This window comes from Elgaria multicarinata, chromosome 19 (assembly GCF_023053635.1).
Source record: "Elgaria multicarinata webbii isolate HBS135686 ecotype San Diego chromosome 19, rElgMul1.1.pri, whole genome shotgun sequence".
NCBI classification, from domain to species: Eukaryota; Metazoa; Chordata; class Lepidosauria; order Squamata; family Anguidae; genus Elgaria; species Elgaria multicarinata.
This window is the reverse complement of record NC_086189.1, coordinates 16,718,815-16,745,256: the sequence shown is the minus strand read 5'-3', so window position 1 is coordinate 16,745,256 and position 26,442 is coordinate 16,718,815. Positions and strand designations below refer to the sequence as shown.

At 43.4% G+C, this 26,442-nt stretch overlaps 1 protein-coding gene across 2 annotated transcripts in view; it reads left to right on the top strand.

The window, feature by feature from the left end:
• Positions 1 to 770: 770 nt before the first annotated feature.
• Positions 771 to 26,442, top strand: part of MED27 (mediator complex subunit 27) — a 122,480-nt gene continuing 96,808 nt past the window's right edge. For both annotated transcript variants that reach the window (XM_063144814.1, XM_063144816.1), the window contains exons 1-2: positions 771 to 976; positions 5,063 to 5,207. In XM_063144814.1, coding sequence (XP_063000884.1) covers positions 771 to 976; positions 5,063 to 5,207 — 351 coding nt within the window. The remainder of the gene's footprint in view (positions 977 to 5,062; positions 5,208 to 26,442) is intronic.

Sequence of the window (26,442 nt, the reverse complement as noted above, 5' to 3'; positions counted from 1 at the left end):
GGGATACAGATGTTTTAAATAAATAAATAAATAAAATTTCACTCAAGTTTCTGAAATATGCTAGATAGTTTCGGTTATTGGGCACTATTAGGCTGACCACATGAAAAGGAGGACAGGGCTCCTGTATCTTTAACAGTTGTATTGAAAAAGGAATTTCAGCAGGTGTCATTTGTATATACGGAGAACCTGGTGAAATTCCTTCTTCAACACACCAGTTAAAGCTGCAGGTGCCCTGCCCTCTTTTAAATCTGGTCACTCTAGTATAGCTCCTGCAGCTTTAACTGTTGTAATGAAGAGGGAATTTCACCAAGTTCTCCATATATACAAATGACACCTGCTGAAATTCCCTTTTCTATGCAACTGTTAAAGATACAGGAGCCCTGTCCTCCTTTTCATATGGTCAGCCTAGTATAGAAAAGTAATAAATAAATAAACAAACAATATCTATCTATCTGAGAATAAAAAGACTCCACAATTACCATAATATTTCTTTACATTTGTTCCTTTTAGGATATGAGTAAAATAAAACTCATTCCCGCCCCCTTACAAAAAAAAATAAAATAATCGATCCTCGGCTCTGCGCACTACATTTCCCAGCCTGCTTCGCGGCTAAAGCGCCTTTCCACCCTCTGGAGTGGCTGCTCACGACGCCTCCCAGGCTGCTTTGCGGCGGCAGCCTCCCTGATTGGTGCGGGTTCTACTACATCTCCCAGGCTGCTTTGCGGCCGCCGCCGTCCTTCTGCTCCTCGGCTTCTGGAGAGGGGCCCAAGATGGCGGAGGGGGTGTTGAGCGCCGGCGTCAACCTGGAGGCCTTCGCCCAGGCTATCGCGGCCATCCAGGCGCTGCGCTCCAGCGTGACGCGCGTCTTCGACTGCCTGAAGGACGGCCGGCGGAACAAGGAGGCGTTGGAGGGGCGCGAGAAGGGCTTCGTCGCCAGCTTCCAGGAGAGCCTCCTCTCCGTCAGCCGGGACCTGGGGTGAGGAAGCCCGAAGGGGAGGTTGCCCCAGCAACGGGACGGTTGCCCCTGGCAACGGGCCTTCCTCCTCCTCCTCCTCCTCCTCCTGCTCAACTGATGGAGAAAATCTTTTAAAAGGGGACCAGTGTGGTGTAGTGCTGGGCTGGGAGTGGGGAGACCCGGGTTCAAGTCCCCACTCAGCCTCACCTACCTCACGGGGTGGTTGTTGCGAGGAGAAGATGGAGAGGAGGATGAGGGGGGTTGTGGCAGCGGCCTTGGTTTCCTTGCAAGAAGGAAAATGGTGTGTGGGGGGGTATAAACGTACTGGTTAATACAGGTAAATAGATAACAAAAGGGTTCTAGTCCCTGCTTGGCCACAGAACTCCCTGAAGTGGCTTTGGGCCAGTCCTTGACTCTCAGCCTCTCCTACCTCACAGGGTTGTTGGAGAGGAGGTTGGCCATGTAAGCCACCTTGGGTCCCTTGCAAGAGGATAGAAGTGTAATAATAATATAAATTAATAATAACTGTGTTCTAGTCCCCACTCGGCTATAAAACTGCCTGAAGTGACTTTGGGCCAGTCTCTGACTCTCAGCCTCTCCTACCTCACAGGGTTGTTGGAGAGGAGGTTGGCCATGTAAGCCACCTTGGGTTCCTTGCAAGAGAAAGAAAGGTGAGAAATAGAGCTGGGCCTTGGGGTCAAAGTATAGGTCTCTCCCCCCCCCCCCACAAAAACCTTAAATACCATCCAGAGTGAGCAGCAGGTGAAGCAAACTCAACTTTATCCCTGTAATCATGACTGTGCTATGCTTTAAGTGAATTTAAAATGTAAAACTGTATGTGGTCAGAATATAAAAAAAATTGGGTTGGTAAAGAGGTTTGCTGTTGTTCTAACATATCAGAACCGTAGAAGCAGTTTTAAAGCATGGGAAGGCAATGGGAGACAAACGTTAGTTGTGAGTTTCATGACTGAAGTAATACACATGGCCATTTACACGCCCCCCCTCATAAGACCATTAAGGCCAGGACCTAAAATTACCACTGTGTAGTATTGAAACAGTCTACCTTTTCAATACCTTTTCAATAACAGGTGCCACCATGCTCGGGCTCATTTACCTTTGAATGGCTTAAATGGGAGATAAACATCAGGGGTGCTTTCTGCCTTCAAGCCCTGTTTATGAGCTTCTGTCTGGCCACTGCTCAAAGCAGAATGCTAGACTAGATGAACCTATGGTCTTATTTGCAAGGCCTTTCCTCTTGTGTGCACTGTTATGAAATACATTGGGGTGGGTGCAGAGTTTCAACCCTCTACCCATGCCTAACGTATGAGCAGTTTAGCCATCGACTGCTTCCGTGGGGTAAGACAAGTAGAATGGTTAAGGGGGTAATTGCACCCATACAATCATGGGTAGCTAGTCACACACTAATCATTAATGCCCATTATATCTCCTTATTATCCCAGATGGCAATTTCCGTTTTCAGAATATAGTACATTGTATAGCAAAATAAATAAGCTATTTTATTTCTACTAGATTACTATCCTTATGACTCCGTCTGCTTTTGACATATAATTGCTGTTCTGTTTTTCTGCTTCCACCCCCACCCTCCGCCCCAAACATGGATTTTTAAAACTGGGTTGGAACCAGATTTAGGCGCAAACAACAGGACTATTATTATTATTATTTATTTATTTATATAGCGCCATCAATGTACATGGTGCTGTACAGAGTAAAACAGTAAATAGCAAGACTCTGCCACATAGGCTTACAATCTAATAAAATCCTAGTAAAACAATAAGGAGGGGAAGAGAATGCAAACAGGTACAAGGTATGGTAAGCAGGCACAGGGTAGGGTAAAAGTAACAGTATAAAGTCTGCACAACATCAAGTTTTAAAAGCTTTAGGAAAAAGAAAAGTTTTTAGTTGAGCTTTAAAAGCTGCGATTGAACTTGTAGTTCCCAAATGTTCTGGAAGAGCGTTCCAGGCGTAAGGGGCAGCAGAAGAAAATGGACGGAGCCGAGCAAGGGAAGTAGACTAGTGGAAGGATTGGGGACATCTCACGTTCTGCCTTTGTAACACTTTGTAACATATGCTAGTATAACGTATCTGTGTCCTGACATCACGATGTGCATTTTGCCGCCATGTTCCGCATTGCTAGATGCTACAGTTGTGAAGAAGGAATACTTGCAACTGGACATAGATAGGAGGGAAGTAGATAAGCAGTTGTTCTTTTCTGTTGCAACCACAGATATCATAATGTCTAACTTTCGCCTTTATTCAGAAACACAATTTTGCCTTTTTTAAAAATGGACAAAGTCTGTTCTGCTTGCTATAGGTGGAGAATACATACCCTGTTTCCCCGAAAGTAAGACATCCCCCGAAAATAAGACCTACTTCCAGTTTTGCCTCTCGCTGTAATATAAGGCATCCCCCCGAAAATAAGACCTTTTTTTTTCGTTCAACAATAAATGTGTACCGTATTCTTCTTCATGGAAAAATAAGACATCTGAAAATAAGATCTAGCACATCTTTGGGAGCAAAAATTAATATAAGACACTGTCTTATTTTCGGGGAAACAGGATAAGTAGATTGAAATAAGAGCATATCTGAACTTATGAAGCTGCCTTGTACAGAGTCAGAGAAATGGTCCATCTACCTTAATATTGGCTACACCAGGGCTGGGCAACTTGTGACCATCCAGATTGTTTTGGCCTAGAGCTCCTGCCACCTCTAGCCAGTATAGCCAATGGCGATGGAAGTTGGGAATTATAGGCCAAAGCATCAAATTGCCGACTGACTGGCAGTGGATCCCCACAATTTCAGGCAAGAGTCTTGCCTGCAGATGCTGGGGGTTAAATCTGTGACCTTTTGTGTGAAAAGCATGTGCTCTACCACTGAGTTATGGTTTTTCTGCACTCCTTCCTGTTACGTTGAAGAGCTTCTATATCTAGCCTCAGAACATACCCGCCTCTTCTCCCTTCTTAACTTCTGTACCATTTTCTCTCTCCCCCCTCCCCCCCCCCCCCCCAGTAACAAGAGAACGTAACTTTTACTCAAAGATGATCAACCAGCTGTACAGGAATACGAGTATAAGAGTGAATGCAGTTGTTCACACTCAATGTGGGGTGTTGTTGAACCGTGGGTTGTTTGTTGAACAGAGGATTAGCATATTGTCTGAACCCAGGACATTTTCTGCCAGGTGGTTTCTTAACCAGGTATTGTGCCTTGTTAACCACCCTGAACCAACTCAACAACAAACCATGGGTTCTCAGCGTGGCTTTATTTGAAAAAACACCTTGAGGAAAATGTCTTTGGTTCTGACAACACGCTAACCCATGGTTCAACAACAACCCACACTCAACCACTGAATGTGGGTAATCGTGTTGTGCAACCCCGGTCAGTGTGATGTACTGAGTAGTTAGAATTTTGGACTTGGACGTGAGAGAATGGATTGCAATTGCTGCTCAGTCATGAAATACATTGTGTTGGCTTGGACAAGTTATTCTCTGTTAGTGAAATCTAGCTCACAGAATTGTTGTGAAGGGAAAAATGGTATTACCCCATGTGAACCGCCTATGTGTCGTTGAGAAGCATGAGATACAAATGTATCTGTATAATACTCCTGTAGAACCATGTAAACATGAGTTTGATATTTAGAGTTCAGGCTTTTTCCTGCTTCTATTGTTTCCAGATCTTGAACACGTTTTCCAATTAATTTAACTTTTTCTTTAAATGTGGGGACTGAGAATCGTTTTTAAAAGGGAGCTGATCTTTTCTAGATGCCAATAGAAAAAAGGCCTTTGACAGGTGTTTTGATTGGATTGGTCTGTGTATTCAAGTAAGATAACTGAAGGTTGGTATATGTGGAACTTCTTTGATATTGACCAGTTGCTTTATATTTCCATTGATTTTAGAACAACATATAATGTATTGTGACCTGCCTTAGGATTGTTTTGTGCTGAAGGGTGGGATATAATTTTTGTAAGTATTTAAGTGCTAGAATATAGAATAACCATTTATCTTTTGTCAGCTTATGCTGTTAAAGTGTTAACCAACGGCACTGCCGTAAATAACGTGCTCTAATTGCATTATTTCTTTTCATTTCTTTAGTGAACTGGAACGTCTAAGTAACCTTGTAGGCAAGCCGTCTGAGAACCATCCTCTCCACAATAGTGGACTGTTGAGTTTAGATCCTGTGCAGGACAAAACACCACTCTACAGTCAACTGCTTCAGGCCTACAAATGGTCAAATAAGGTAAAAAAACCCACACACCCCAAAGTTAAAATAACTGGAGGGATTGAAGATTTTGCCTCATGTCTCACTTGAAATGTGGCCCAAATTATTTGCAATTGTATTCAGTGGGTTTAGTCCTTAGAAAGTGGGTCAAGGCATCTGAAACTGTAGTTTTATTTTAATACAGTAATATCTATGCGTACTTTAGAATGTGGTTAAAGCATTTGTCTGCACCTCTTACTTTTGTGATAAGCATTTACTCATAAGTCACCCTTCAACAAGCACTATGTCTTGGATTTTGTGATCTGCTCTGACTATTTCATTTACAGCAGTTGGTACTGATACATGAATTTATTTTATTGATTACTGCATTTATGTTCCACCTTATTCCCTCTTGCAAGGGACCAAAGGTGGCAATCCATTTTATCCTCACAACAACCTTGTGAGGTAGGTTAAACTGAGAGTTGGTGACCGGCCCAAAGTCACCCAGTGAGTTTCATTCCTGAGATGAGACTAGAACCCAGATCTCCCTAGCCTTAGTCCTGCACTCTAACCACTATCCGACATTGGCACTACACCACATTACCTCTGTGCTAACATAGAAGCCTGTAATGGTCTCCATCAGAAGAATTCCACCAGCAGTTCTTGCTGCCTGCATCTTTTATGATGCAATAACATGATGCAGCATTTTCCACTCGCTCTGCATGCATGGAAACTGATTTTGTCGGATTGGTTTTGCCTATTCTCAATAGCTGTTTTAAATAAGATTATATAGAATAATTGGAGTGGGGTTTTTTTTTGCTATGACTCTCTTTGCTGTTCGGAAGGAGAGCATTTGGTTGCTGTGATGTGCGGAAGTACTTTCTGCCTCTCTGCATTTAATTTTTAATTTTTGACCCCTTTGTGGATGGCATGTTGTATTTTTGATGAGCTGAGGTAGGACATCTCCCTTCCCTTCTCTGCCTAGATCACTCATGCGTTAACAACTGTACACGTAAACACATTGCTGACAGGATAAAACTTGGGTCTAGGGACAGCATTCAAAAAAAAGTGTCCTATGAGGATGTGGAAATTTCCCCATGCATGGTTTTTGCACCCACTATTTTGGTTGTATACGCATCTACTTCAAAGTAAGTCCCATTAAGTTCAGTGGGTCTTAGGATTGCATGTTATATCAAATTATTAGAAGTGCTTTGCTTGCCAGGCTTGTACTCCCTGGTCCAAGGCAGAATGTCTAAGAATTCTTCTAGAGCAAGGACAGGGTCTACCTTGTTCACACATCGGCCAACCAGCTGTCGAATAGGAACCCACAAGCAGGACATGGGTGCAACAGCACCCTCCCTCCCATGTTCTGCAGCAACTGGTTTATATAGGCTTACTGCCTCGGATACTGGAGTAGCACATAACCATCAGAACTAGTAGCTGTTGGTAGCCTTCTCCAGGAATGTATCCAACCCCCTTTTAAAGCCATCCAAAGTGGTAGTGCATTCCATAGTTTAATTATGTGTGTTTTTGTGTGTTTATTTTGCCTGAGGCTGCAGTCCTATGTTCACTTACATGGGAGAAAAACCCATTCAACTCAGTGGGATTAAGTTCCAAGGCAATGTGGATATGATCTCAATGCACCATTGATGAGTCTTGCACTCTGCATTAAATGCATCTGTAAGCCAAAAAAAGAAGAGGGTGAGTCACTCTGCAAAAGGATCAGATCTAAGTAGTATAACAGACATCTATTGTGTAGAAGAGATGGGCGAATGAGTCTATTTCCAGTCCATCTCACTTTCCCAGGTGTTCACCCATAAGTTTGTTCTATCCCATTTCAGCTTTCATCTGTAATTAAAAAAAACCAAACAGATTACACCCCCTCACCAAATCACATTTAAAATGTATTTTCTCTCAAAATGTTTTTTTAAAAAAGTATTTTGATAACTTCTCTTGAGTTGAGAAACTGTGTTGGAACATCTGGGAAATGCAAAAGCTGTTAAATAACTAAGTTCCAGTCTTCACATTAGTCCATGAGGTGAAGGTCAGTTCAAATTGGAAGTCACAAAGATTAAATCCCTCAAGAATCCCTATTTTGTATGTGTATTAAAATAGCTCTCTGTGTTAAATCTTGAGACAACTTGTAGTAGAAAATAATATAGGTGATGGTTTTCATATGGCTTTGCACTACAGTTCTTTCTTGTACTACTTGGCTCTGTAGCTATTCCAAGTTGGCCCTTGTTCTGTACTTATATGATGAATCACAGGGAAATGTTCCTCGCAAATGGTGCCTATCATTTTTTGTATGTGTGTGCATGAAATGGTTCTTGATTTTGAATACAATTTTGAAATGTTTAGTTGCTCGCTAGGCCAGCGATTTTTAAAGAAAAGATCGAGAACAAATGTTGAACTAATGTTTGGTTCTATTGTGTTTGTTGGGTACCAATAAAGTCTTGAGGCCAAAGGAGACTACTGAAACTCTTTGTAGATTGTGGTGATGTGCTCAGCCACAGAGCACATTCTTTGCATACAGGAACTCCAATGTCCTGTCCCCAGGAACTGCAGTTAAAAGAATGTTATTGTCTCTGTCTGAAAGAGCTGCTGCAAGTTGGAGTAGATTACTGGTCTTCAGTTGGTGGGTTGGGGCCAAAAATTGGGCTTTGGTGGGGTCAAACCACTATTCTCTCACTGTGAAAATACCCTTTTTCAAGAAAGTGGGGTGGGAGGCTGGGGGAGGATAAAGCAGAAATGTAGGAGAAAGAAATAAGAGATACAGAGAAGCGGGACATGGGCCATACAGGGTGGCCAAAAGTGTGGACACTTTTTGCATTTTTCATGTTTTGCAACTTTGCATGCTTATAGAAAATGTTCTGTTTCACGAAATTCAAATGTTTATATATCAATTGAAAGAGAATTTAATGCTGAATTCAATATAAAAAACAGAATGCAAATATCTGCAGTACAAAAAAAGTTATGCTTACTTTAGTCTTAAAAACAAACACAGGTGTGATTGAGTGAAGAAACGGATTGGAATTGCAAACCCTACTGGCCAATCACAGTCCTTGTTCTGGGGACCAATCTTATGGCAGTAGCTGTGATACATCATGTTTCAAGTTGGGGAAAGTCAGTTTTGCTGTTTGTAATGTAACTAAAGTGCAATATTTGAAGTATTTCTCGAATTAAAAGTGTACGCAAGTGCACCAAAGAAAAGAGTTGATTGGACACTCAGGAAAAGAAGCAGGATTGTTGTATTACGTGAATCAGGTCTCTCAATTGATATATAAACATTTGAATTTCGTGAAACGGGACATTTTCCATAAGCATGCAAAGTTGCAAACCATGAAAATTTCAAAAAGTGTCCACAATTTTGGCCACCGTTGTATATGATGAAAACAGAACAGTGTAATGCAGGTTGGGCTTAAAGGTGTGTCTCAGATTTGGAGAGTGGAAGACTGCTCGAGAAGGCAGTCCTTGTGTGGTTGGAGCAGTGTCTGTCTGATTGGATGGAACTGTTGGCGTATAATAAGGCTGCTTCATATGTTCAGGCCTGCCACTTTGCTATTCAAATGCCATTCTGCAAGGTTTATGCCACTTAATAATAATAAATTTATTTCTTACCCGCCTCTCCGTTCTGATCGAGGCGGGGAGCAACAATAAACAATAAAATACATAAAACTGAACTAAAACATAATTTTTGTTATTTATTCGTTCAGTCGCTTCCGACTTTTCGTGACTTCATGGACCAGCCCACGCCAGCTGGTCAGCCACCCCCAGCTCCCCCAAAGTGTTAAAAACATCCTAAAAACATCTTAAAAGTCCACTGGATAGGCCTGCCAGAAGAGATCAGTCTTTATAGCTTTCTTGAATGCTAGTTGACTGTTAAGTTGACGAGTCTCCTCCGGCAGGCCGTTCTACAGTCTGGGAGCAGCAGAAGAGAAGGTCCTCTGGGTAACAGTTGTCAGCCTTGTTTTTGTTGGCTGGAGTAAATTCTTCCCAGAGGACCTGAGTGTGCGGGGTGGATTGTACGGGAGAAGGCGATCCCGCAGGTAGCCTGGACCCAAACCATGTAGGGCTTTAAAGGTAATAACCAAAACTTTATATGTTGCTTGGAAACTAATTGGAAGCCAGTGAAGAGATTTTAAAACTGGTGTGTTTTAAACATATGAACAACAAAAATGGAAGGTTCGTGTTGTGTGTATGTAAGAGCAAATGTTTTAAATTAAAAGTGATGGGGGAAAGGGTGTAACCATACGGTGTTTGCTTTGTGTTTAAACACTAAGTAGTTTTGTATCATATAAGTAAAACGGGCTAATTGCTTGTCAGAGAGCATATGGGAGCAGGAATTATATTTTTAAGCCTAATTTTGAGTTGTTGTTTTTTAAAAAAGAAGCTAAAGTTAATTTCAGCAGACGGAGTGTTCCCTCCTTCTTCTGTTGCTCTAATTTAAACTTATGGTGAAGATAACTGATATAGAGACTGTGGATTGGTTCGGACATCATTCTAAACTACAGTTTAGTGTGAATTTGCCCTCCTTCCAAGAGCAGTTGCAAGGGGATTGGAAGCATCTGCTTCTTCTTGTATACTAACCAGAGTTCCTTGTTAAAATTTGAGTACTCTGGTTAGTTTAAACTATGTTAGTTCCAGGATTACAAGCCACGGTTTCGTCCTGCCTTGTTTGAAGTAAACATAGTTTAAATTAACTAGAGTTTCCCCAAGTTTGGGTGTAACATGGAACTCTGGTTAGTTTAAAAGCCAAAGCAGATGCTACTGATTTCATCCCTATGGACACACCGGAGAGGGGTGTTAGATCAATGTGTGTGAACCTGAGGGTCATGCCAGCTTGGGCATGTAATGCTAAACCATAATTTAGCACCACATCCAAAAAGGTGCAATGTAGCGAATTCTTGTTCATATTGACTTAGTTTAACCCATGAATTGGCTGAGCCATGCCAGAGCAAGCAAGGTTGCTGCCTCCCTGGCACTCCTCACTTCTACTTTGCATCACACAGCAACAAACCATGGGATAAAACTGTACGTTGTTTGCCCCTCAACAACCAAAAGTTCCAGGTACGTAGGTCTGGATTGTTTAGGAAAACTGATATATGGCTCGGGTCCAGGTTATTTGAAAGAACGTATTCTCCCTTATGAGCCTGCTCATGCTTTGGAATCTTCTGGAGAAGCCCTTCTTTCAGTCCCGCCATCTTCACAGGCACGCTTGGTGGGAACATGGGAGAGGGCCTTCTCGGTGGCTGCTCCGGTGCTCTGGAACTCTCTTCCCAGGGAAGCTAGGCTGGCTCACTTCTTGATGGGCTTTCGGAAGCAGGCTAAAACTTGTTTGTTCCAGCAGGCCTTTGGAGAATAATCTGGCCCTCCATCTACGTTAATGTCTTATAATTATGTTGTGTATTTTAAACGTTTATGGTTTTGTTCCCCCCCTCAAAATGTATGTTTTAAACTTTGTAAGGCCGCCTTGAGGCCCAGCATTACTACTACTACTACTACTACTAATACATAGTGGAAGTGGGCGGCTAGGGGCAGCATGCTTGCTCATGCTCAGTCCCAACAACCCATGGGTGCTGGGGCTGGGTTGTTGTTACATGTGAACCAGGCCAAAATGTTGATTTCGAACAGGCCAGTATTGCAAAGATTTAGACTTAGCTGGAGCGAGCAGATACCTTTTTATTGCTAATTTTGCTTGTGTTAAAAAAAGAAAAAGATTGGTAACAGTCATTAAACGACTGTTTTTAGTTTGCTTTATAAAACATTAGAAAATCCTATGTTGCATCAAAGAATGCACTTGTGTTATATATACATAGGACTTAATATTAATTAAATCCACATGAGGCTTCTCTGCAGGAAAACACTTTGGTGACTAGAGCTCATTTCCTGTGGTGTTGGAATGGGTGGAAAAATCTGTCTGAGCTAACACTTATGCAGCTGAATCCTTGAGTAATGGTCACATCATTTTATTAATTTAGAGTGTGAAATAGTAAGGTCGGTTGCTTGAAGGTGTAGATAGATGAGCTGTGTTTATCCTAGTACAGTTCACTAAAGTAGGTGACACATTGGCGAGTCTTTGGCAGGTAAGCAGGTGAATTTGAGACGAGACTTGTATCCTGCATGGTGAACTTCTCAGCACCCCAGATGTCTATTCATTAAGCATGTCAGAATACAGCAGGGCACCACAGTGGCCTCGTAGTGGTCTGAAGCAGGGCAAATGTGGTCGTGATGGTGGCTTCTGAAAGTTTGGTGACAGATCCGATCAGTATACTTGAGCAATGTATGTGCTGTTGCACCGTGTCCTGCTTTGTTGGTCTCTGGCCGACAGCTGGTTAGTCACTGTGTGAACAGAGTGCTGGACTAGATGGACCCACGGTCTGATCCAGCATGGCTGTTCTTATGACCTTATGTGTGTTTCCTACTAGCAATACAGTTAATCAGCAAAGTCCAGAAGGGTTAGTGAATGCCATCTTACAGTCACATCTGCTCCATCTTCCTTGGGGTTGAATTAAATGCTGTTCTTACTGCCTGCTTGTCTTGATTGTTACTTGTATATTCATCCACTCTTTGCCCTTGGCGTGTCCCTTGTATGTCCTAGCCCCAATGCATGCCTGAGGCTGTGCCTGTTAAGACGTTCCCATAGATGCTGCAGAAGGTTTAAAAATGTAGTTTGTTGGCAAATCTATGTAAGAACAGTTTCATAGGACACCTATTTTAAAAAAGGTGTTTTGATATTCTTTACAGGAAAACAAAAATATTTTGGCACTCTTCCTGTGATTTTTTTCCAGGACCTTTGTGCCTGCCATCTTCTAAGACAGATTAATCCTCCCTTTGGTGTTAGAATGGCTGCTGTGTTACAATAAATGAATCCCTACCTCCCAAACTGTGATTAAAGCTAGGGCTGAGCCAAAATGATTTCCTTTTTTGTTGCTCTGTTTGCAAGCTGAAAAGTGCTTTACCTTTGGTGAACTGGAGATGGGAGCTGAAAAAATGAGGAGTGTAGGAAGGTGCCTTATACCAAGTCAGACCTTTAGAAAGTGGAGGCTGGTGGCTCCAATTTCAGTCAAGAGCTATCCAGCATACCAAACCCTATCTCAACCTAGGTTCAGCACCTTGTTGCAGACTTGAGAACCTACAGATTTGGATGTTTTTATTTATACCATTAACAGTATATGGGTTGCAACCTGGGTACTCACAAGCCCCCGAACTTGGGGACTTATGAGTATCCAGTACAGGGCAGACAGAGGCTGAAGGGGATCCTCTCATCTATGCTGTGTCCACCCTGAAGTTCTTGCTAGATGCTCGACTTTGAGCATCTACCTGGCGACCTTCAAAGTGGGAAGGGGGAGGCCGCGCGTTGCATAGAAGCTGTCTAAAACAGCTTTCTCAGGGTCTTCCCCTCTGGGATGCTCCCTTTTTGCCCTCTGTCCGCTTGGTTTTATGAGTACTGAGGCAGGCTGCCGCGGTTCACTTTGCACTGGCTGTGAGGTGACAGTGGGGGAGTTTCCTGGCGCTGAGCTCAGAGCCAGAAAACCAAAAAATCCTTTGTCCCTCCAGATGCTGTCTAGGGGACATAGGATTGCTCCCTAAGTATCTTTGTAGATAGAATCTTCTTCTTCTTCTTCTTCTTCTTCTTCTTCTTCTTCTTCTTCTTCTTCTTCTTCTTCTTCTAAAAATTGAGTTAATCACCAAGAATGAGTTATAATGATTTTCTGTCATTGAAGCCAAGGGAAACAGCACAATACTTTCCCCTGGTTTACTAAATAATCTGTTTCATTTGTTTAGATAATTTTGTTGCAGGGCTAAAATATAAAAATCAATAGGTGCTTAAATGGGAGTTTCAGTCTTGTTCAGCTGCTATGTTTGATCAAACACAGATATTGAGTTAAACACCAATGAAATGTCATTAATTGTTAACCTTAATCATCACAAACATTGCTGTCTTGTAATAAGCCATAATGCCAAGTAAACATAAATGCTAATTTCTAGGCGTGCTCAAACATTTGAAATGTTGCTTTGTCTTGGCCAATGGAACTGAAAAATATTAATGATCCCTAATCATTCTGGCGTTTATCCTACAAAATTTCGGTATAACACTTCTGATCTTGTTACTTTAGTTATCCAGTTTTCTCTAGAGAGGTTTCATTCATACAATTAAGGGAAACGTTTTTCATTTACAGCAGTAGAGCCACATACATAGTGAAGATTTGAAAAAAGATGTGATCATTATGAGCTGTCTTGGGAATGAGATGTCATTGCTTTTGAAAGAGATGTTGCTGCTAGCTTCAGAATTGGAAATTGGTAAGGTTTATAACCCCAGGATCTCTGTATACTTGAGTTGTCTTTAATAAGTAAGCAAAACATAATATTCAGTTACTGCTTTGCATGAAAAGCCTGTTCTTCCCTTTGCTTTCTAGAATATTGCATCAAAAGAGCAAATTTAGGGCTCTTCACACTTTCTTGGTAGAAGCTTGAAGACACATGGAAGAGTAGTGACCAGATAACTTAAGGGTCCCTGCCATAAGAACTGTGTCTTCATTTGAGACCTTTTTTACCTACCCTCTCATTCTATTTTTTATTTTTACTTTTTCTGCTGGGTACTCTAATGGGCTCCAAGTAAAGAGCTTTTTCCTATTCAATTTTTTAACTCAAGGTCAGTTCAGTAGTTGATGTGCTATTAGTTCAAATAATATTAATGAGATTAAATTTGGTTCTTCGACGTTGAACTTTTCCTTTTCTCTTTGTTTTGAAAAGCACAGGTTTGTATGGTGTGTCTAGAATCTATATATAAGGAAGGTATGTTTTCCCTGTAGATTTATTTATATACATTGGCATATGGTCATTCAAAGAAACATAAACACAGAGATGGAGAGCAATTGTAACAATTGCACATTTATATGTAAATATTTACATGTTATGCAAAGTAATTGCCCCTATTTGACAATTTCGATTAGACAACATTAATTCTTATCCACTATTTTGAATTTTTCCTGATAGATCCTATGACCGTTTTTACAGTAGGTCAACATGATGGTGGATGAGGAAAACCTCTTTGGCTGATGTTATTCTTTAAATGTAGGCAGAACATTCAAGTTAATGGGGTGAATATTTGGGATGTTTTTTAGAGATACACTCCTAAGCAGCATTTACAGCCCTGAGTAGAAACCACCTCATTTATAGCACTGAAAAGAAGCCATCTAATTAAAGTTGTATATCTTCAAGAGAGATGAAGCAGCTTCTTCAGGTGAGTCTGTTTTAGAACGGGCCTTCACTTATTTGCACATGTCCTTGCGAAAGTTGCTCAATGCTGCCATTCATATCCCTTTCACACCTGCTTCATTTAAACTATAGGTTACAATCTCATGGCTTTATAGAGATGCCAGTCAATATGTTCAATAAAATATTCTGTGCCTGAACAATGAAAAACAAAAGAATGAGATTATAGAAATGGGGGAGAAGTCTCTGAACATGAAGGGGTGGAGATGCATGGTAAGTATTGTAGGAAGCTAATTCCTGCAGGGTTCTGCTCAGCAGGGTGGCACATTTTATAATGGAGATTTCCAGCAGGAGATTACCTACAACAATGACAGAACTTCTTAACTCAGGCTCTTGGCTCTGGGCATTGCAGAACAAAGAGAGCTGTGGCATTGGTTGATAATTGCCAAAAAACCTCCCTTTAATTGGGAACCTGTAGAGGGCTGTATAAACATCTGGGTCTGTGCTTATACCAAGAGAAAAAAGGGGCTTGGCTATTGTTAAACATGTATTCTGAGATCTGACAGAGCAACCACCTGTGTTGTACAGTTTAGGCACAAAGGACTTAATTTAATGGAATCTCATACACATACAAATACCTTGCCTTCCCTGGGGCCACTTTTGACATTAATTGTTCCCTTCCATCTTTGTGTGTGTGTTTGAATATATTCTGGGTGATAGGGGCCATTGTTACAGCACAGCAGACATTTTTGTGACCTGTGGATGGGATGGATTTGTGAAAAAAAGTATCCTGGTGTTTTTCCTTGGTATGCAGGAGCCTACTGCTTTGTCTCTTCTGGCTTGTAAAGTTCTGCCTCCAAAGTAATGACAGGGTGGCCTCCGTGGCAGTGTTTTGGCGGTGACTTGGCAGTACAACTTGTTCTTTGATTAAATACAAACTTCTCTAAACCGAGTGCTCTGAGGATTTCAGCCTGAGGATAATTAAACACAAAATTACTTTGGAAACGCACAACTTGCTGCGATTCCTCATGATGAAGACCTTTGCTGCTCTTGGAAGGTGCTTTGCAGTGTGTGAGGGAGAATTGCCGGGGCAGCAGCAATTCAGAGTTGCTGTGTAGATGTGATGTGCCCCGTGCTTTAAGTATATCAAAACTAAAGAGAGAGGTGTGCTGTGCCAATCACTTGATCTGTAGTGTGAAAGTACGGCTCACCTGTGGGGTTTTTTCACCATGTTTTGTTTTTACGTACAGTACATAACAGCACTCAAAGCACTTCACATATGTAATCCTTCAGTAGATCAGAATTTTCTGCATGCGATTGCAGGTGGGACTCCAAGATCTCTAAAGGCTGCCTAAAACGTTTCTGGTAGAAGCACAGCTTGAACAGGGATTTCGTTTCTCTCAGTCACTGTATTACACTAGCTCTCAGTCAATGTCACTTTCCTGTCATTCCACCAGACGCTATTCTCACAACCACTTCAGTCCTTGGTGACTGCAGGAATACCTACTGTGTTGACTCCCAACTACTTGTAACCAATCATGGCCACCTGCCACCACAGATAGGTTAGAGGTTTTGGCACCTCATTGTGAACCACCTTCAGTGGTTTGGTTTACCCATGCAGCAGAATGAGGAAGTAGAATCCTGAGGAGGTAGACTGGAATATTACCTTGAATATGTCTCCTTTTATTTTCCAATAGCAAACTTACTTTGCTTTGGTTCTAGTGTGCGTGACATGATATACAGTGTGCATGTTATATATAATAATATAACGCATATATGAAATGAGATATTTAATTCCTCCTTCTATGGAAAGGATAGAAATACAGTCAGGTTGGCATTTCCACACTACTTTAATCTAGAATTGCACATCTTAAGTTACCCTATTTCTTCGTTTCTAAGTTGCACTTTTTTCCCCATATAAACATCTCTAAAAATGGGGTGCGTCTTAGAATTGCGGGTGTGTCTTAGGGTTTTTTTTCTGTTGGTGGTACTGAAATTAGTGTGCGTCTTACAATCGATGGCATCTTACAATCGAAGAAATACGGTAGATAAGGCATGTACATGTGCACTTGTCCTAGAGTCTTTCTCTACTTGCAAGAAACATCCATTTCCTTTCTACCAAGTTGACTTGACTGGGTTGGCATTTCGGGTTTCCCCCTGCCTTGTAATGGTGTCATCCCCGCCACCCACATTACAAGGCCAGGATGACTTGGGCCACAGTAGAGCTGCAGCTGCTAGTCACCGCCTTCGCCTTGAACAGACTCGCTCAGCAGTGTCAGTGCACCACCGTGATTGGTGCTGGGCGGCCACCATGTTGTCTTTCCTGATGTGCAAAGACCAACATTCGACACTGCACTGCTTCCTGTGTGGGTGAGGAAAAAGGCTCTTGAAACATCCAAGCCCTCCAACTGGCTTGGATTTTAAAAAAAGAAAGAGAAGAGTTCAGATATTATTTCCAAATGTATTTCACTGGGAACTTTAGGAAGCTCTCGCATCTCGAGGATGGGAGCAGTAAGAACCAATGTGCAATGGAGGAAGCGCTGGATAGGAGATAGTCCATTGAAATCCTTCTGATAACATTTAGGATCTAGTTCCTTATTAGAAACAAACACCCACTGGAAAATAAAGGTGCACTGAAAAACACCCACTAAGGAATGACAAGGTGTTAGTGATTTACAGTATAACACATATTGGTTACATTAGTGTTCAGTTTTGCCTAATTAAGGGAAGTGAGAACTGGCATTATTTAAATTGCAGCGGTGCTAAATATTACGGCACTGTAGAAAGTGACGGTCATAACCTTTTCACAAGCGTTTGAAAATCGCCTGCCCTTCAGGCAGTTTTCAGGTTTCATTTGGACCATTCAAGACCCATTGCTCCCCTGTCTTTTAAGGGCCATGAGATTGTGTTCTCTCCCGCCCACCCCCCATCCCTTCTCTTGTATGAATTCCCCGGCTGACTGTAGTTCTGTGGCAGAGCCCTGAGATCCTTGGTTCAAGCCCCATCATCTCTAGTTAAAAAGATCTCAGGCACGCTGTCGTGGGTTGGGATTTCCCCCTCTATCTTTCGATGGGGGCAGGGGAACCGTAATAAAATAATGAACAGATGTAAAAGCAGTCAAACTGGGCAGTTTCGTAGTTAACATTATATTTGGTCTTGGTGGTGTGGTGACTTCCTCTGACATAAAAAGATACACACCTTTTTGAGTTTTTAAAATCGTGTATTAACAGTTTTCAGTGTCTTCTCCCCCGCCCCTTTAAATTTAAGCAACGGATGGAAGTGTATGCTACTCAGATACCATGGCTTGAAATAAAAGCTCAGTTCAGAGCATATATAGACACTTGGTGCTTAGTGATATCTGTATGAAGACTGGGCTTCAGCTCAATTTTTTTTACTAATGGGCATATATATGTATTCAAAACACCTCACCAGTCAGTCTGGCTCTCTGAAGTAGGCTTTCTCCAACATGTCTCTGAAACGGTTTCAATCTAAAGCTGTGTACGGGAGGCAATTGCCAATAAGATGCTCTTTATTTTGTCTGTGTTAGCTTAAAAACAAACCAATAAATCTACTTTGTAAAATACAGAATTCTGTGAAGCTGTCAGGGTTTATTGCTGCTTTATTTGCTTTTGTGGGTGGGGGCTAACCATTCTAATAGAAATGCTGGATAAAGTGCATTTCTTTTATGTTTTCAAATGTATTTGGAGGATGTCAGTTTGTTTTCACTTGTAGTCTAATTCAGCTTGAAATGGCTGCTATTTATCCATAAAAGAGTTGACATTTTTTCACTCTTTTTTTACAGAACTCCTGACATTAGCTGGGTATTGTTTTAGTGAAATGTATAGAAGTTGTCAGTTTTTCAACTTGGAAAAAAGCAATTGTTGTTGTTTTTAGAAGTTCATATTCCTTCTATCGATACCTGACCTATAACAGGATGCTTCTGTTTCTCTCCTTTGTTGCGCCTTTTAAACAGCAACACATTTCTTGCCCTATCCATATGCTTTCGCCTGCGTTCTGTTAGGAATTTTCAACGTTGTTGTCATGTTGAGAATTTAAACCTGTGATTTTGGCCTCCCTTATGGCTCAGTGTTTTGTGCTTCTGTCTTTTTAAAACCTCTTAAGTGGAACCATGTAGTTCTAGAATTTCAGAGAATGAAGTTGAGTTTTCTTCTCTGCCATTTTAAATCTGGCATCACCCCCTCCCCTGCCCTCATATATATGTATGGGGCAACGTTGTGTTAAAGTCAGGGCTGTGGAGTCAGAGTCGTGGAGTCGGAAGCAATTCTTGGGTTACTGGAGTCGGAGTCGGTAAAAATGTACCGACTCTTAGTCCTAATAGATTTAAATTGTATATAGAGTTGTGATATGTACCTGAAAACCAAGATTGTCCTGGATTCAAAATTTTCTGGCTGGTTGGACAAAAATGCCAGATTCGCAGTCCAGCTGGCCAGAGAAATTCAGACCGCCTCAGCGGATCAGCAGCAGCAGCAGAGAAAAAGACAGATCAATGTGCCGCCTTTTCCAGAGTGCCGCTGGTCCTTCACAGGCAGGCTCAGACGAGTCACCATGACTCCGGTGCTCCAAGCATGTGAGTTCCGAGCACAAGAAGGAGTTTGGTAATTTTGGCTGGTTGTGGCAAGCGCTGGGTTGTTTGTGGGGGAAGAAAGAGTTTTTTGGGGTGTATGAGGGAGGGAGTGGGGGGAGGAAGGAAAGGAAGCACAAAAACAATCTTTCACATTTAACTGAATAAAATACAATTATTACGAAGTAGCTCTCCTGTGACTGAGCAGTACAGATTCCATTTTGAGGCAGCCAACAGTCAAGGTGTCTTCACCCCTCCATCTCCAACAGAAATGGGGGGGGGGGAAACAGGAATGGGGCTGACAGCAATCACAAGGCTAGGTCAAGCAATTCATTTAGATAAGAATCACCTTACTTAGCCACAGACGCTCAATGTCTAAAGATTCCTTACAAGTGTGTGTGTGTGAGTCTCATTAGAACGTGTGCAAGTTGTACATGGGTCTAATGAGAGCATATCACTTAACATATCACTTTCGCTGGATCCTGCTGTTGGGATCAGTCCAAAAGGTATCCCTGAAGTAGAATGCTTTTGTCCTGCAACAATGGTTCAAACACTGTTTGTGGGACTAGGACTAGGACATTTTTATATCGCAAAGGCTAGATTTATTTGCATTTAATTGGATTTGACTATCATGTCCTATCCTAAGGCCTTGGTAGTTGAGCTGGCCAGATTGGAAACTGAGCTCTAGAAAATCATTACATTGACAAGAGTTCATCTTTGAGATGTTTCGTGGAAATGAGAGAAGCAGCTGTCCATGGCAGTCTGTTTGTGCCACCTCTTAATTTTCTGGTACAAACCACTTGACATCTGAGAGATCACAATATCACACTTGATATTGACCGAAATTGACTGGGTAAAGACTAGAATTGCCTTCTGTCAATGGACAGTTTCCACAATGACAGTTAAGGGTAATCTGAAGACACTGAGTGCATGAAAACAAGAATTCTCTAGGAATATGCTAATGCAGGACTTGTGTAACGTTGGATATTGGCAAAATGTTTCTAGAATACTATGTCCTTTCCCAGGCGTTTAATGGCAGTTTAGGGGAAGAAAGCTCTGGTTTCTCAAGGTCATTTTTATCACAGGGGGTCGATGGATATATTTTGGCTTATGGATATATTTTGGTTTTGTTTGTTTTTACCAGAACTCTGAAGTCTACCAACTGGAGTCAGGTGCAAAATAGAGACTCAGACAGATGGAGATACGCTAAGAATTAATAAACAGGGCACACGCTCGGCCCAGGAATTTATAACTGGTACCAGAAACAAGTTTGCACTAAACTTTAACACTGAAATCTACTCCTGCTTTTACCACAAGCTTCCCCTTGCCCACAGCCTGACTTAATGGAGGAAAACTTTTCAGTTGTTGCTCTTGTTAGACAATTGGGAGTCAGGAAACCCTCGCTGGTTTTATTTTATTTATTTATTTTTTATTTATTTATTACATTTTTATACCGCCCAATAGCCGAAGCTCTCTGGGCGGTTCACAAAAATTAAAATCATCATAAAACAACCAACAAGTTAAAAATACAAATACAAAATACAATATAAAAAGCACAACCAGGATAAAACCACGCAACAAAATTGATATAAGGTTAAAATACAGAGTTAAAACAGTATAATTTAAATTTAAGTTAAAATTAAGTGTTAAAATACTGAGTGAATAAAAAGGTCTTCAGCTGGCGACGAAAGGAGTACAGTGTAGGCGCCAGGCGGACCTCTCTGGGGAGCTCATTCCACAACCGGGGTGCCACAGCGGAGAAAGCCCTCCTCCTAGTAGCCACCTGCCTCACTTCCTTTGGCAGGGGCTCACGGAGAAGGGCCCCTGTAGATGACCTTAAGGTCCGGGTAGGTACATATGGGAGGAGGCGTTCCTTCAAATAACCTGGCCCCAAACCGTTTAGGGCTTTAAATGTCAATACCAGCACTTTGAATCGGGCCCGGACCTGGACTGGCAGCCAATGAAGTTGTAAAAGGACTGGCGTAATGTGATCTCGCCAGCCAGTCCCTGTTAGTAAACGGGCTGCCCTGTTTTGTACCAGCTGAAGCTTCCGGACCGTTTTCAAAGGCAGCCCCACGTATAACGCATTGCAGTAATCCAAACGAGAGGTTATCAGAGCGTGGATAACTGTAGCTAGGCTATCACTGTCCAGATAAGGGCGCAGTTGGTATATCAGCCTAAGCTGATAAAAGGTGCTCTTTGCCACTGAGTTCACCTGTGCCTCAAGTGACAGTTCTGGATCGAAGAGCACCCCCAAACTACGGACCCGATCCTTTAGGGAGAGTGCAACCCCGTCCAGGACAGGGCAAACATCACCTCGCCGGACAAATGAACCACCCGCTAACAGTACCTCCGTCTTGTCTGGATTGAGTCTCAGTTTGTTAGCCCTCATCCAGTCCATTACCGTGCCCAGGCACTGGTTCAGAACAGTCACTGCCTCACCTGGGTTTGATGAAAAGGAAAGGTAGAGCTGGGTGTCATCCGCATATTGATGACACCTCAGTCCACATCTCCGGATAACCTCCCCCAGCGGCTTCATGTATATGTTAAACAGCATAGGGGATAAAATAGAGCCCTGCGGAACCCCATGGCTTAGGAGCCACGGCACAGAGCAATAATCCCCCAGCACCACCTTCTGGAATCGGCCATCCAAGTAGGAGCGGAACCACTGCAACGCAGTACCTCCAACTCCCAGCTCAGACAACCTATCCAGAAGGATACCATGGTCGATGGTATCGAAGGCCGCTGAGAGGTCTAGGAGAACCAACAGGGTCGCACTCCCCCTGTCTCTCTCCCGACAGAGGTCATCCCACAGGGCGACCAAGGCAGTTTCTGTTCCAAAACCAGGCCTGAAACCCGATTGAAATGGATCTAGATAATCCGTTTCATTCAAGAGTGCCTGGAGTTGTCCAGCAACCACCCGCTCAAGCACCTTGCCCAGGAAAGGGATATTAGCCACCGGCCTGTAGTTGTTAACCTCTTCCGGGTCCAGATTAGGCTTCTTCAGGAGTGGTCTAATTACCGCCTCTTTTAAAGAGGCCGGCACCACTCCCTCTCTCAAGGAGGCATTTACAACCTCCTGGACCCAGCCGGCGATCCCCTCCTTATTTGATGAAATGAGCCACGAGGGGCAAGGGTCAAGCACACAGGTGGTCGACCGGACTTGGCCAAGCACCTTGTCCACATCCTCGGGCCTCAATAACTGAAACTCATCCAATAAAACTGAGCCGGACGGCGCTCTGAACGCCTCTACTAGTGGTGCTGCATTAAGTGTGGTGTCCAATTCATGACGAATCTGAGCGACTTTATCTTCAAAGTGCCGGGCAAACTCGTCACAGCGTGCTACCGAGGGTTCAACTATCTCACGCCCTGGCCCAGAGTGTAACAGGCCACGAACCACTCGGAAAAGCTCCGCCGGACGACACCGAGAAGACGCAATGCTGGTGGAAAAGAACTGCCTCTTTGCCACCCTCACCGCCACAGAGTAGGCTCGATAGTGAGCTCTAGCCCGTGTTCGATCAGACCCAGCACGAGTTTTCCTCCACCTGCGTTCTAGCCGTCTCCCCTCTTGCTTCATCGCCCTCAGCTCAGATGTATACCAAGGAGCTGACCGGGCTCTGCTCAGAGGGAGAGGACGCTTGGGCGCGATCGTGTCAACCGCCCGAGTCATCTCTGCATTCCACAGAGCGACCTGGGCTTCGACAGGAGCACCGGCCATATCAGCAGGAAAATCCCCCAGAGCCCTCTGGAATCCATCGGAGTCCATTAGCCTCCGGGGGCGGACCATTTTAATAGGCCCCCCACCCTTGCAGAGGGGAAAGGCCGCCGAGAGTCTAAACCTCAGTAGGAAGTGATCCGACCATGACAAGGGGGTAGATGTTAGTTCCCCCACTTCCAGATCACCATCCTCCTGTCCAGTCGAGAAAACCAGATCAAGCGTGTGTCCCTTTGCATGTGTTGGGCCGATGACATGTTGAGACAGCCCCATGGTTGTCATGGCAGCCATGAAGTCCTGAGCCGCTCCGGATACAGCAGCCTCGGCATGGAAGTTGAGATCCCCCAGAACCACCATCCTGGGGGTCCTCAACACCAGGTCCGAGACAACCTCCGTCAGCTCAGGCAGGGAGACTGTTGGGCAGCGGGGTGGACGGTACACCAGCAGAATCCCTAATCTGTCTCGAGTACCCAACACACAGTACAAACACTCCAGACCAGCACTCGAAAGATCTACCATTAGATCACCCAAAGATCTACCATTAGATCCCACTCTGCCTTCTGCTCACCCTTAGTGACGCTTCCTTTTCCCAGGGAATCTTGGGAGTTGTAGTTCAAGGGGGTGGTAGAGTGGGAAGAACTTCTAAGAATTCTCAGCATCTCAGTAAACTACACTTCCCAGCATTCTTCGGGGGAAATTCTAACAGCAAAATTGATATTAAACTGATCTAGGTTTATAGTGTAGCCATGCCCTTTTGGTAGTCTTGGTAACCAATTTAGTTGTTTATTTGTTCAGTCGTTTCCGACTCTTCGCGACTTCATGGACCAGCCCACGCCAGAGCTTTCTGTCGGCTGTCGCCACCCCTAGCTCCCCCAAGGTCAAGTCTGTCCCCTCCAGAATATCCCTCCATCTTGCCCTTGGTCGGCCCCTCTTCCTTTTGCCTTCCACTTTCCCTAGCATCAGCCTCTTCTCCAGGGTGTCCTGTCTTCTCCTTATGTGGCCAAAGTACTTCAGTTTTGCCTTTAATACCATTCCTCGAGTGAGCAGTCTGGCTTTATTTCCTGGAATATGGACTGGTTTGATCTTCTTGCAGTCCAAGGCACTCTCAGAATTTTCCTCCAACACCACAGTTCAAAAGCATCTCTCTTCCTTCGCTCAGCTTTCCTTATGGTCCAGCTCTCGCAGCCATAGGTTACTACGGGGAATACCATTGGCTCCAATACAACCTTGCAAATCCACACATCCTAAAAGCCCACAGCATCTTTTACTGGTCCTTCCTGTCTCTACTTTGTTGGCTCGCAAAACCAACTTTCTTCCAGTTTACAATTGTTCCCTACTTGCTTGGAGGCTCACCCTAGATGACCTGGTGAGTGGCTGTTTTCAAGTCTGCTAAATATGACCTCGTCTTGGCTGTAAATGTCAGGATATTTCTATTCGGGATTTTGCCCAGTTAAAGACAGAAGGATATTTTGAAGGGTCCCCCCGCCCACTTTTGCTTTTTCCCACGTTCTAAGGAGCCTGGCTTGGTGCTGCTGTAGGATTAAGTGAGATTACAAAGCATCTTCTCACCATCCCTCTCGTGTACCTTGTATGAAAAAGTCCTAATAAGTATTGATACAGCATTCATCCTGCAAGAAGCTGACCTTTTAGTATCTGCTGATGCTGCAGTTCTGAGGTGGTGGTTTTCTTGCAAGTAAAATCAATGGCGACAAATCTTGGTAACTTCTTCAGCAAAATAAAGTGGTTTAGGCTTGGCAGCCATTTAAAGTTTCAGGCTTGTCCATTGCACGCACCCCTTTTATTTTCTTCAGCAGAATTGATTGGGCAATCCTCGGAGTTTAAAGGGCGAACTTGCATTTCAGGATGCTTGAAGAATATATAACGCTGCTGCTATGCCGTTCTTCGCCATACGCCTTCTTTTAAGTGGTGGCTGCATTCCGCAATGGCCAATTTAAAATTTACGTATTAATTTAAAAGAGACAAATACCTTTGCTCTTATAATTTTAGGGACCTGCTAGCACAGGTGTGAGGAACTTTTTTCAGCCAGAGGGCCAAATTCAGTTTTGGAAAAGCTCTTGGGGGTGTGGCTCACATTCGAGGGGTAGATGGAGCCAAAGTTAAAGGGGGCAGAAGCAAAAGGGATGGGGGCCAAAAATGCAAGAAATACCAGCAGCCCCCTATCAGGACGTGTAGTTTCAAGCAGTGCTGGCTCAAACTGTCTCTAGGGACCAGGGTTTCTCTTTACTCCAGCCAAATGAAGCACAGCTCTCCTCTGAACTCTCTGCACTTGGGTTAGCTAAGAGAGACATAAAGTTAAAGCAGATTTGCGTTTAAGCACTAACCTGGTAGCCATAGGTGATCAGATGTTGCATGCAGGCGGGTGCGTGGAATTCTATGCAGGCAAGTGGAGAGATGACATGCTCTGTCCCTCCTCTGCACCCAGCATAGACACATAGTGGGCTGCTAGAGGAGGGAAGCCCCCCTCCTCCATGCCCAGCACAGACATGCAGCTCGCCATTCCTCCACTGCTAGCCCCCAGCAGACTTTTAAAAGGCAGCTGGTTTTGTGTGTGTGCTGTATTTTTCATACTTCTTTTTAAAAAAATGTGAGCTGGTCTATGACTGAAATAAACTATGCTACTACTGCTGCTCATTGGATGCTAGCAGGCAGCGGGTGTGTGGATTTGAATCCAACAGCATCTTCTGAGAATGTGAAGCAATCCATTCTATACAGGAAAGTCCGCAATAACTCACTAGCAGAGCACATGTTTTGCATGCCAAAGGCCCCAGGTTCAGTCTCCAGTTAAAAGGATCTCAGTAGTTGAGTTGACTATTAGTCGATGCTGAATTGACTCACTCATCCCGCCTATTATGTCTAACTCTACTGCCCCTGTTTTGGGAGAAGATGTTTCAGGCAATCAATCAGAATCAGATTCAGAACTAGAAGGCGCAGCGCCAGACACCAGCCAGCCTGTACCAGTGGAGGAGGAAGCTCTCACTGGCGATTCCACAGCTGGGAGTCAGCCCTCTCCGGAGCTTATCTCCTCAAGGCCAAATCCTACACACTCAGTGGGAAGTGAGCCTTCTTCCGGAGGTGAGTGTCCCGACAAGCTAGCTGATGCTAGGGTCTGCCGGAAGCTCAAATGCATGGCGTGGAAGGAAAGTGTGAGAAAGTCAGTTCGATTACGCCAGAACCTGCCTCCGCACAAGGCACTCTGAAATTACAGGCGTTTGAGAAGTGGCTTCCTATTCTTCTTGAACGGACAATTGTCTTACTTAGTTTGCATAGTTTTGCCTAGAGGGACATTTCCAAGAGGTTAGACTCTATTCAGATAGAAGAGACGTTTGTTGCTTAATAAAAACTTTATAGATTACTTCTCAAGCTTCATCATTTGCCTCCCATTGAAAGCAGGAGTGTTTTGAGAAACATGACACTGCCCTCTCTCCCCTGTGTGGCCAAGGAAATAACCAGCAGTGCCCCTCCACACAACACGATAAGCAACGATGGTTCAAATAGCCAACTCTGCACAGCATTGGTTATTTGTGTTGGTTATTTTGGCCTTTTAACCAGCCGTTGGTTAAAAAAAACCTCCCGCCACACAACACAATAACCAATGGTGGGTTAAATAACCAACCGTTGACTATTTAAACCACCATTGGTTATCGTGTAGTTTGAACCCAGTAATTGAGTAATAAGGTATACAGTCAGGGTTCACATGATGTCCATTGGGTTACGGGTTCCTTGGTCTCCACGAGCACATC